This window comes from Chiloscyllium plagiosum, chromosome 37 (assembly GCF_004010195.1).
Source record: "Chiloscyllium plagiosum isolate BGI_BamShark_2017 chromosome 37, ASM401019v2, whole genome shotgun sequence".
Lineage (NCBI taxonomy): Eukaryota > Metazoa > Chordata > Chondrichthyes > Orectolobiformes > Hemiscylliidae > Chiloscyllium > Chiloscyllium plagiosum.
Window position 1 is genome coordinate 8887889 of NC_057746.1, and position 12340 is coordinate 8900228.

Here is a 12340-nt window from a genome sequence, read left to right on the forward strand (position 1 = left end):
CCATTTACCACCACTCTCTGACTTCGACCGGTTAGCCGGTTTTCTATCCAATTGGCCAAATTTCCCTCTATCCATGCCTCCTGACTTTCCGCATAAGCCTAGCATGGGGAACCTTATCAAATGCCTTACTAAAATCCATGTATACTACATCCACTGCTCTACCCTCATCCACATGCTTGGTCACCTCCTCAAAGAATTCAATCAGACTTGTAAGGCAAGACCTACCCTTCACAAATCTGTGCTGGCTGTCCCTAATCAAGCAGTGCCTTTCCAGATACTCATAAATCCTATCCCTCAGTACCCTTTCCATTACTTTACCTACCACCGAAGTATACTTTAGTAAGGTGTTTGATGAGGTCCACATGGTAGGCTATTGCACAAAATACAGAGTTTTGGGATTGAAGGTGAATTGGATCAGAAATCGGCTAGCTGAAAGAAGACAGAGGATGGTGGTTGATGGGAAATGTTCACCCCAGAGCTCAGTTACCAGTGCTGTGCCACAAACATCTGTCTAGGGGCTACTGCTGTTTGTCATTTTTATAAATGATCTGAATGTGGGCGTAGAAGGTGGGTCAGTAAATTTGCATATGACACTAAAGTAGGCAGAGCTCTGGATAGTGCTGAAGGATGTTGTGGATTACAGAGGGACATAGATAAGATACAGAGCTGGGCTGAGAAGTGGCAAATGCAGGAAAGTGTGAGGTAGTTCACTTCAGAAGAAGTAACAGGAATGCAGAGTACTGGGTACATTGTAAAACATCCAGGTTGATAGGGTAGTTGAGAAGGCATACGGTATGTTGGCATTTATTGGTTGAGGGATTGCGTTTCGGAGCCATGAGGTCAGGCTTCAGCTGTACAAGACACTGGTAAGACTGCACCTGGAGTATTGCGTGCAGTTCTGGTCTCCGCATTATAGGAAAGATGTGAAAGCTTTGGAAAGGGTTCAGACGAGATTTACGAGGATGCTGCCTGGTATGGAAGGAAAGTTTTATGAGGAAATGCTGAGGGAACTGAGGCTGTTTTTGTTGGAGCGAAGAATGTTGAGAGGCGACTTAACTGAGACATATAAGATAATCAGAGGGTTAGATAGGGTGGGCAGTGAGAGCCCTTTTCCTTGGATGGAGAAGGCTAACAATGAGAGGACATAGCTTTAAATTCATGGGTGATAGATTTAGGACAGATATTAGGGGTAGTTTCTTCACTCAGCGTACTAGGGGCATGGAACGCCCTGCCTGCAACAATAGTAGACTCACCAACGTCAAGGGCATTTAAATGGGCATTGGAAATACATATGGATAATAATGAAATGGTGTAGGTTAGATGGGCATCATATTAATTTCACAGGTCGGCGCAACATCGAGGGCCGAAGGACCAGTACTGTGCTGTAACGTTCTATGTTCCATGTTCTAAATAAAGAATTGTCATGCCGTATAGATGATCAAATGTTTGCGTTGCAATCAGCTGAACTCCACTCTCTGTCATACACACTTACTGAAATGCACCACCCAGCTGAATGTGGTCAACAGCTAACATTATGCACAAAGTGGATGATGCATGTACCTACAACGTCGTTGGATTTTTCACAAATTCAGTTCAGTTTTTGTCTCCGCACATTTTAGAAACTGGGTGGTCTGCACACAAAACAGATTGATTCCCTGAGCTCAGGGCCTGACTTATAGCTAAGCAGCAATGCTCCCATTAGATATCAGGTCCGTTGCTCCTGCAAGATGCAGGACAACCTGGATAGCCCTGAACTTACTATAAAACCACTTTAGGTTCACACAGAGAGAATGTCACATATTTGTGTCAGCTGAAGTTAGAAGAATATTTGGAATGCAACTTTTTTGAAAAACAGACAGCAAGAGTGTTGAAGAAATGTATTCAGCTTCTGTGACTGGTCAATCATGTGGCAGATGCGACATAATCAGAGGATTTTATGGAATGGTTAGATTTGGTTGCATTGACAGAAAAACATACTGAATGAAACTGGTAAGAGTCAATGTTCAAGGAGACTATATAAGTACCGGATCCAACATTGTCACGCTTCTGTGCTAAAGAATTCCACAGATTAACCATCCTCAGAGTTTTCTTGAGGACATATTTCTTCACCTCTGCCTAAAAATGCATGACCACTTACACTGATGTAATACCATCTTGCCCTACTCTGCAACAAGGGGAAACAGCATCTCCTCATTTACTATGCAACTTATATGTTTCAATAAAGTCTACACTCATTCTTCTAAAGTACAGGGCCAAAATACCCAACCTGTTCTCATAAGACAATCCTACCATACTGAGCTCAGCCGAATGAACCCTCTGTGGGCTGCCTTAAGTGTCAACATATCGTTCATTAGGTTGGAGGTTGCCGTAGAGGCCTGTGACAAAAGTTGACAAGATGGCTGCCTGGGGCTTTTTAGCCGATATATGATGGGCGAAAGGGGCTGCGAGCTAGATATAGCAGATGTTCACAGCCAGACTTGTAGTCTCCATACTGGATTACATAATGAAAGGTCCCATGCGGCATCATAAAATAGTCCTGGTGAGGAAAGGCAGAGGAATTTAATCAGATTTCTGTAATCAGGCAGCGGGACACTCAGGAGCTGGTATTGAATTATAAGGAGCATAGTTTGAGTAGACAAACAGAACTTATATGCTTGCAGGAAGGACCAATGCCACATGTTAACAGTATGGGGCAGGAAGTTTAGAGGAGAGGTCGGTTTAATGTTTTTTTTTCACAGAGAGGGTGCTGAGAATCTGGAAATCATTGCCTTTAATGGTGGTAGAGGCATAAACTCTTATAATATTTATTAAGTATTTAGATGTGCCCTTGCAATTACAAGGCTTATGAGACCATGGGCTAAGCACTGGGACTAGAATAGTTATGTACTTGTTTTTGAATCAATGAGCAGAATAACATTTTTCTGAGGTGTTGATCTCTGTGACTATGATTTCTGCAGACTCTTATATTAACATATTTATATAAGTAATTAATTGTGACCCCAGTAGTGAACTCTGTAGCACTGCACTGTTACATAAATAATGACACATATGATATAAACAATCCAACTAATCATTGACATCTGCAATACAATGTGAATATTTTAGTACATCTGTCCAAAGAGAGAGGGACAAATCCACTCCAACTACATATCACCTCACAAGCCATTGATCAGTCATCAGCATGCAGTACCAATCATCAACAATGCACACAAATAGACTCAATTTCTATTCTTCCAGGGTCATTGGTAACAAATTACAATGGAAACATGGCCCAAATATCGATGTAAGGATTGGAATTATGAGAGGTGTGAGTGACTGCTTTCCAGTCAACGTTTGACAAAGAACAACTGAGGAAATTGAAAGCAATGGTTTTAAATGGGGAAGTGACTGACCGGGTTGGATCATGCCTGTCACAAAGGCAAACAGATGTGGTCATTGCTAGCTGGCTATCTATGAAATGGGCTATAATTTCAGCCACTTCCTTGGGGATTGCCACAGTTACAACCATCTTCACATGCTGTGTCAATGATGTTCTCCCATTGTTATGTTAGAAACGTGGGTGTCCACTGATAATTGCATGGTGCTCCATATTATTTAAAGATCCTCATTTTATGGAATAGTTAACTTCAAGTAATCCCCCAGCAAAACTCGCAGTATGACAGAATTTTCCTGATATAAAGTTGTACTAAGGGAGGGCAACTATGTCCAGAGTCAACCTGTCATTAGCAATATGAGAGCACTGTTAACATGAGACTTCTGCCAGCACTGTCTTTGTACTTTAGTGTATTTAAAATTTGGTGTTAGTTTGAAGTTTTCCACTGTAATTTACTGCAAAAACGAGTGACAATAAATCATTCAACTCAAAATAAATCAAAGAAAGAGTAAGAAGAAACCAAACAAATTAAGTGATTAAAATAAAGGTGCACAAGAACGGACTAAAAAAAAAATTATTTCTGCACAGACAAAAGTTCAAAACTTTAATAACTAGTCAGGGGATTCCTAAATGAAAGAGACAAGGAAAATTGGTGACACGAGAGTAATATGTTAAGTACCCGTCCCGGAGGGGAAAAAAAATTGAAGCAAAGTAAATAAGCTGTTTCCTCGGACTGAGGGGGAAACCATTGCTTGATAACTTGCTGCTTTGTGACAAATAAGTAATTAACATTGCCTGCAGAAGGAATGTCCTGCGGTGAAACGGTTAATTGTTGGAAAATCGTGATTAAAACAGACACGTATCATCGAACTGGGACGTTACTGCATGATACAGACTTAACGATTCCAGAAGTACCAATCATTGTTGGAGATGAAGCATCATCAATAATGTCACATCAGAAACTTCACAAGACAGAAAATCCTATCAGAAATCAACTCAAGGATTCTTTCATAGCAGAAATCCAAAGAGCCTCGCTAGAATTGCATGTGCGACTGAAAGGATTGAAATCTGGACATCCAGAGGCAGACTGTTGTTTGAAATCATCGCTAAATTCCAAGTTAATCATGTAACAGCTAAGTTGAGTTGTGAGGCTTAACTTGCTTACAATGAGGAGACTTTTTTATTGTAGATTGATACATATCAATAAATATAATGGTTTCAATATTGATTGTCTGTTAGATTTCTTAATAAGTAGCCGAATAAGGGGTGGTATGGTGGCTCAGTGGTTAGTACTGCTGCCTTACAGCGCCTGGTTCCAGCCTCGGGCGACTGTGTGGAGTTTGCACATTCTCCCTGTGTCTGCAGGGGTTTCCTCGCACAGGCCAAAGATGTGCAGGTTAGATTAGTTGGACATGCTAAATTGTCCCATAATGTTATAGGATGTGTGGGTGAGGCGCATTAGGCAAATATGTGGTATGGGGGTGGGTCTGGGTGGGTTGCTGTCCAGAGGGTCGGTATGGAATTGTTCAGCAGAACGGCTGTTTCCACAATGTGGGAATTCTCACTCGAGTTAAAGGTAGCTTGTGGTAATAACACACTTGAGCAAACCGCTCAGTAAAATTGAAAGTTTCCTGAATTCTACAGTGAAAAGCATCCTGAAAAAAAGCTAGACGGTTCCACAAAAGAAAATACATTTTATATCCAATGCATGTGTATAAATATTAATGTATCTATAATAATTGCTTCGGCTGCTGTCCTCCAGAAATATCTCCCCAAATTGTCACTTTTTTAATAAAATTGCTCCTAACAACGAAAATCTTGCTTCATGATAAATTAGTCATATGAAAAAAAAATTTATACCTTGTCCTAAACGTTTGTTTATAAGAAACATCAGCAAAGACTTTGGCACGCATGACTTTAGTAAAAAAGGGCATGAAAATACAAAATCTTCTCGGTGACTTTGGCAAATATGACCATTCCTTCACCACAGTTCCTGATGAATCCTTGCATTCTCTGTATGCGAGCACCTCCACCAGAAGAAAGCAGGAGTTAAAGAAGACAGCCGACCATCACTTACTGAAGGACACGTGGTTAATTTCACAGCAATACCGCTCTGCAAGTTATCTGACGTGAGTAGGGAAAACAAAGCTGGATATTGCAGTTTGAAGTTTCATTCTGTTCTGGGCCGCACGTTATTGGAAACTCGACCGAGAACCGGTTCCGTTGCGAAGATGTTTAGACCCTCCTCCGGCCCGCCACATAACCAGGGTTTTACCAGAGTCACAACACACATGCTGTGTCTGCACAGAACACTTCCGGGGACAGTGACCACTCTGAATCCTGCAAACCATTGCTTGGTATTTTTTGGCAATCGCACCACTGAGATCATAGAATAAGTCAATTAATTCACTATTGGTTCAGGCAGTGCATGACTTACGTGTGTATTATGTGGGGGTGGGGGGTTCACCCGGCGTTAAGGCCCGAAATAGTATTACATATTCGTCTAAAATAAAGCTTTCATTACAGATCATTCATGACTTAATGACTTGTAAAGTAGCTTTCTAATATTATTCTACCTCTTGTATATTATCATTGCAATATCAAGGGCTGAAAGGTATTTCCATTTTAATGTTACTAATTCAGTATTAAACTTTGTCGTCAGCCCTTGTGCAGTATTAATGAGGAAAGGATTTGTACTCAAGATCATATCTGGGCCTCGCCTGTTTCTCTGTCTGAATTGACAAATGCAAAGCCATTGTTCACTGAGCGGAGAGTGCAGTAATGGCTGGTGAATAAAAGAAAGTAAACATGTGAGGTATAAAGCGAGGTCAGAGTCCCAGTATCCTATCATTGTTATAGTGCAGTCAGGGGACACTTGATCCATTGAGCCTCATGAGCAGCTCATTAACTAACATTCTCAAAATGTCTCCTTGCAAACAGAAAAGTTCTTCCTGTTCAAGTATCATTCGACTTCTATTTTCAGACGTTTTCGTTGAATATATCGCCATAAACGTCTCAGGCCTGAACTGCTCGCTCTGTTCCAGATTGAGCTTTCTTCATGTCCAACCTCTCTGCACTTGTTTAGAAAACCAATTAATTTCAGCCTGTAAATAGGCAAGATCCGAAAGAACTGCGGATGCTGTAAGTCATAAACAAAAACAGAAGTTGCTGGAAAGGCTCAGCAGGGGCTGGGAGCATCTGTGAAGCGAAATTAAAGTTAACCTTTACGTGGTGATTCTCCCTCAGAAGTGGTGGTAGCTAGGAAAATATATTTATTTGCAGAAGATAGGGTGGGGGAGGGGATAAGGAGGAGCCGATAGGTGTGGAAAGAGCTTAAAGAGAGAGAACAGTTAGACAGACAAAGGTGTTGATAACGACCTGGCTGGGAGGGGAATAACTGTTAATAACTATGTTAGTGAATAGCTGTTAATTAATTAATTAACAGTTATTCCCCTGCCAGCCAGGTCGTTATCAACATCTTTGTCTATCGAACTGTTCTCTCTCTTTGAGCTCTATCCACACCTATCGGCTCCTCCTTACCCCCTCCCTCACCCTATATTCTGCAGAGAGATGACATTTTTCCAGCTACCACCACTTCTGAGGAAGGGTCACCGAATCTAAACTTGTTTGAAACGGAGTTGAAATACTGTTTGTTGAGAGTATGAATTCTCCTGAGGATGTAGTACAGAAGGGGTCAGAAACAATTACTTTGCTTTCTCTGCGCAAATGCTGTCTGAGCTATTTTAATCTGTGCCCTCTTGTGCTCAATGTTCTCCCAACCTATTCTGCCGAGGCCCCTCCTGATTTTGAATAACTCTACATAAACTCTTTCCAACATTTGTTTCTCCAAAACAAAAACAAAATTGCAATTAGCCACACATAGTAAGTCTGGAGTAAAACGACCTGTGAACCTATGGCGGGTCATTGAAGTGGATTAGATTCCCTACAGTATGGAAACAGGCCATTTGGCCCAACAAGTCCACATCGACCCTCTGAAGAGTAACCCACCCAGACCTATCCCATATTGGCCCCTAACTAATACTACGGGCAATTTAGCATGACAAGCCACCTAATCTGCACATCTTTAGACTGTAGTAGGAAAACAGAGCACCCAAGGAAATCCACGCAGACACGGGGAGAATGTGCAAACTCCACACAGTCAGTCCCCGAAACTGGAACCGAACCTGGGTCCCTGGTGCTGTGAGGCAGCAGTGCTAACCACTGAGCCACCATGCCAGCTGTACAGTGGGTCCAGTAATTTCATAGGAGAGCACAAAATAAAAGTTAGGCAGATCTAAAATGTGGGAGAAAGTGAGGACTGCAGATGCTGGAGATCAGAGCTTACAAATGTGTTGCTGGAAAAGCGCAGCAGGTCAGGCAGCATCAAAGGAACAGGAGAATCGACGTTTCGGGCATAAGCCCTTCTTCAGGAAGATCTAACATGTGCCCTGTTGGGCCTAGAAATGGTTAATTCAGCAGTGTAAGGTAACTTTATTTTGATTGTATCTGTCCAACTCTTCCTCCCTCTGACAGCCAGTTGTTCATGTCATGTTACTGTTTTCTGGCACAGTTCAAAACCAGCCATGACCTCTAAGCTGTGCTGTGTCTGTCATTGGTGTATTTAATGAAACTGAGTTTAGAGACATTCATTCTGCATCTAACTTCTAGATATTGTGACAATATTTTGGTTTTAAGAGCTGTATTATATATGGCTTTTTTTGTGAAGGTTGAGACAGGGGTAATGAGCGGTCTGCTCAAAATAAGGCCTTGAGACTTTTTTTTAAAAGCTGGGACAATAGAAGTGACTTGAATGATTAGTGTCAAGCTCCCAAAAGAATCAGGAGTTTTTGTTTTAGCTTTCAGCAGTTGCTAAGGTCTTGAAGCTGGATGTGGAAGCTCTTATACCTCTCTCTCTGTTATAGATAAAAGCTGGGCTTCCCTTCCTGCTGCTAGAATTACATATGAGACAATATGTTTTACTGAATTTGCCAAAGGTTTATTTATGGAATGTTTATATATTGGAATAGTTAATTAGTAGTAGTCCATGGAATCATAGACTCCCTACAATGTAGAAACCCGCCATTTGGCCCAACAAATCCACACTGACCCTTCAAAGACACATTGCTCTAGACTTATCCGTGACAGTTAATGTATATGTTATTTCGCTAAGCATTTTGATACAGTTACAGTTAAGTTCGTTCTTTCATTCTACTTTTATTTCATTTTAACTGTAGTGTAAAAAATATATTTTACTTAAAGTCAAGTAGTTTGACCAATTGAATTGCTCTGGAAAGCAATATCTTACACATACGAAGTTAAAAATCACAGGTTATAGTCCAACAGGTTTAATTGGAAGCAGTAGCTTTCCGAGCGCGGCTCCTTCATCAGGTGGTTGCACTATAACCTGGTGTGTTGTGATTTTTAACTTTATACACCCCAGTATCTCCAAATCATATTTTGGGGGCGTTTGGCCTGATCCATAACAATATCGATCTAAAATATCTAGATATTCTCAACTGGAATTCTTTAACGGGGGTTTTAATCTGTGTGTAACCCTTGATGGAGCTAAACTTTGTACTGTGTGAAGACAGTTATCGCCTCGAGTGTGTAATCTGAAACTACCTGACTGATCAGGAATATGGAAAAGAGGGAGGGGAAGGAGAAGGCAATGCAGAGACTGGCAGTGCAGCTACTGAAAGTTGTGCAGCAGACAGCGCAATAGAGCTATGAGCAGAACCGCAGATTTGAAAATGGACAGTGATTCTCAGAGCATAAAGTTCGAAGAGCCAACGCTGGATTTGGGTCTTGACCCACAGATGGCAGAGCAGGTAATATTATTATTCCTGGCATAATGGATTCAGTCCTCCTCAGCCCAATTAGAAAACAAATTCTAAGTAAGGCATAAGTTTCAATTATGTCATGTCATTTTTTCTTCTTATTTGCGGCAAACGTGTCCTCTGCATCAAGTCAAAATTCCAAGTTCCATTTATTTTGAATGAGTAGTTTCCAAGCAAAAGCGTCGCAGTAACCATAAGACACAAAACTAACGTGATTGGCAATCAACAAGATGGAAATGAATGTCCTGGGTTGAATATCGTTAGTTCTGGTGGGGAACTCTATGATTGTCAGATGCTGCGTGAGCAGCTGTTACCATTGCTGTTAGAGTGAAGCAGAATTGATAGGCGTGTGTTAAATCACTGATTAGTTTTTGACATGAAGTGGTAATGATGCTGTGACTAAGCAGAGCACACAGATTTCAGACAATTGATGTTTGATGGAGTGGTGAAATGGGGAGTCAATTGTTTATACAATGATTTGCTTTTGATCTGACCAACTGACATAAGAACAAAGAGACCTTGGGGTGCATGTTCATAGTTCCTTAAAAGTGGAGCTGCAGTCAGACAGGGCAGTGAAAGGTACGCTTGTCTTTATTGGCTAGTATGAGATTTGGGAGGCTACATTTGGAGTATTACATTCAGCTCTGATTTTCCTGTTGTGGGAAAGACAATGAAACTTGAAAGGATCCAGAAAAAAAAATTACAAAGATGTTGCCAGGGTTGGAGGGTTTGAGCTGTATGGAGAGACTGAATAGGCTAGGGCAATTTTACCTGGAGTGTCGGCAGCTGAGGGTTTTTGCCCGAAACATCGATTTTTCCTGCTCCTTGGATGCTGTCTGAACTGCTGTGCTTTTCCAGCACCACTCTAATCCAGAAGCTGAGGGGTGACCTTATAGAGGTTTATAAAATCATGAGTGGCTTGGATCGGATGAATAGCCAAGATCTTTGCCTCAAGGTAGAGGCAAAGTCTGTCGTCAATTCAAAGCTTGAAGACATAGGTCTAAGGTGAGAGAGGAAAAATTTAAATGGGACCAAGGAGCAATTGTTTTCACGCATGAATGGTGCATGTATGGAATGAATTGCCAGAGGAAGTGTTGGAGACTTATACACTTACAACATTTAAAAGGCATCTGGATGAGAATATGAAGGTTTAGAGGGAAATAAACCAAATGACGGCAAATGGGATTAACTTAAGATATCTGGTCAGCATAGATGAGTGGGACCAAAGGGTCTGCTTCCCTCCTGTACATCTCTCTGACTCAAAATATCTGCTGGAGGCCATTCAGTAGCAACTTTAATTAGGCAATTGGACAGAGACTGGAAGGTAATACTTGAGGGCTTATGCAGATGGGGCAGGAGAATGAAGCTAACTAGATGATTATTACAATCTGCCAGTCATGTTGAACTTGTTTTGGACAAGAAACAAAATCCATTAGTTCAACTGAAGTGAAGTTGTGTTTCTGAACTTGAGAAGTTTGAGCAATAATTTGTTATTTACCAACTGAGAATGCAGAATGCCGGAGATGGCATCTTCCCTTGTTCAGTGTAAGATTGACCACTAAATCTGAGAAGGAATACTCTTCCAGAAGGAATACTCCTCCCTAGACTGCTTAAGCCACAAAAGCAGAGAGATCAGCTGCGGAGGGAATGAATCTTGAACTGAACTTGTTTTATAATTAGTCTGTTGTCAATTATTAACCTTACAATGCACCATACCACCATGGAAGATTAAACTGCAGGGCTCCTTTGATACAGCAGTACTTTCCTTATTGTCAGACCAGAAACTTCCAAGTTCAATTGATGGATGTATGTTGTAACAGGTCGAAGCATTTACATTAAAAAACAATTAAGAATTTCTATGTGAATTAGCTACATAAATTTCAGCATTTACAACATGAGATGACACATCTGAATACTAGTTAGTGTATGGTAGCCTTTAGCGATTTATGCTGCTGCTTTTAATTGTCTACTGACTTTGTTAGTTTGTACAATTGAACAAGACAGTAAGGATTGCATACGCTGGAGGTCAGAGTCAACAGATGTGGAGCTGGGAGAGTACAGCAGGTCAGAGAGGATCTGAGGAGCAGGAAAGTCAACATTTCAGGCCCAAACATTTAGCCAGTCCTAACAAAGGGTTTTGGCCCGTAACGTTGACTTTCCTCCTCCCCGGATGCTGTCTGACCTGCTGTGTTTTTCCAGCTCCACATCTATTGACCCTGTACAAACTAGCAAAACATCTACCAAACATATGGAGACAGCTTAAAACAGGTAAAAGTGATATATTAAAAAAAAATGGCAATAAAACTGAGCTTGGAAGCCCAGGTACAATTCTCATCTATTCCAGCGGTGCATCATAACCAACAAAAATGCACAAAATTGGCTAAAGAAAGGATTCTAGTGAGGGGTTGTGTAGAGCAATGATAGTGGCACTACTCCTAATCACTGAAAATCAGATTAAGTGCAATCTGTCCTGAAAGTATTTGGCAACTCATCCAAGCCAGTGCACTGAAATAATTAAAGACTAGTTTCCTGTTGTGCTTAATGTTGTCTGCTTGATTATGTCTAGCAGAGCCATTCAATTCGTCAAGTTTCATTCTGCTGTACAAATAGCTCTACAACATTTAACGTGCCTGATTAAATACAAAATGTATGACTAATTGACAAGTTCTGAAAGAAAACGACTGTACTGAACAGAATTAGCCTTGGTTGTAATGGTAAATGAGTTGGAAAAAAAAAGCATTTTCTGAATGGCTCTTTTGAAATAGTTCCTCTAAAATAAGCTTCATCAACAGATGTTTTGCCATGATCTGTAAGTGAGCCTCCCCAATTCTGACTGTTGACTGACTGTTGGCAATGGACATGGGAGCTGGCATTCAGTCTCCTATACAGTGACATTGTGACGCAAATCCATGGTTTTGCAGGATCAATTCATCGTTTCTCTTATCTTTACTGCCTATATTTTGCAAGGCACGTTATGTGTAACTTGTCTGCCCTCATGACTTTTAACAGCTTCCAGTAATCCGGGCAGCAGGCCTGAACTCGGTTTATCTTTATCATTTCTTTTTAACTGCTTCCTGCCTAAAATGTTACAGCCTCCATTCACCTTCAAGTTAGCTGCTACAAATAGAAA

General features: G+C 41.0%; 1 protein-coding gene and 1 long non-coding RNA gene across 3 annotated transcripts in view; one reads left to right on the top strand and one right to left on the bottom strand.

Moving 5' to 3' along the window:
• Window positions 1-6028, bottom strand: part of LOC122541284 — a 68507-nt gene extending 62479 nt beyond the window's left edge. Inside the window, exon 1 of one of the 2 annotated variants that reach the window (XR_006309551.1) lies at window positions 5234-5989. This is a non-coding gene — a long non-coding RNA (uncharacterized LOC122541284). Of the gene's footprint in view, window positions 1-5233 lie in introns of both variants that reach the window. The other variant, XR_006309550.1, reaches the window with a different exon arrangement.
• Window positions 6029-8848: 2820 nt separating this feature from the next.
• Window positions 8849-12340, top strand: part of LOC122541282 (protein phosphatase 1 regulatory subunit 1A-like) — an 81324-nt gene continuing 77832 nt past the window's right edge. Inside the window, exon 1 of the mRNA XM_043677906.1 lies at window positions 8849-9201. Within this exon, the coding sequence (XP_043533841.1) occupies window positions 9100-9201 (102 nt within the window). The 5' untranslated portion in view covers window positions 8849-9099. The remainder of the gene's footprint in view (window positions 9202-12340) is intronic.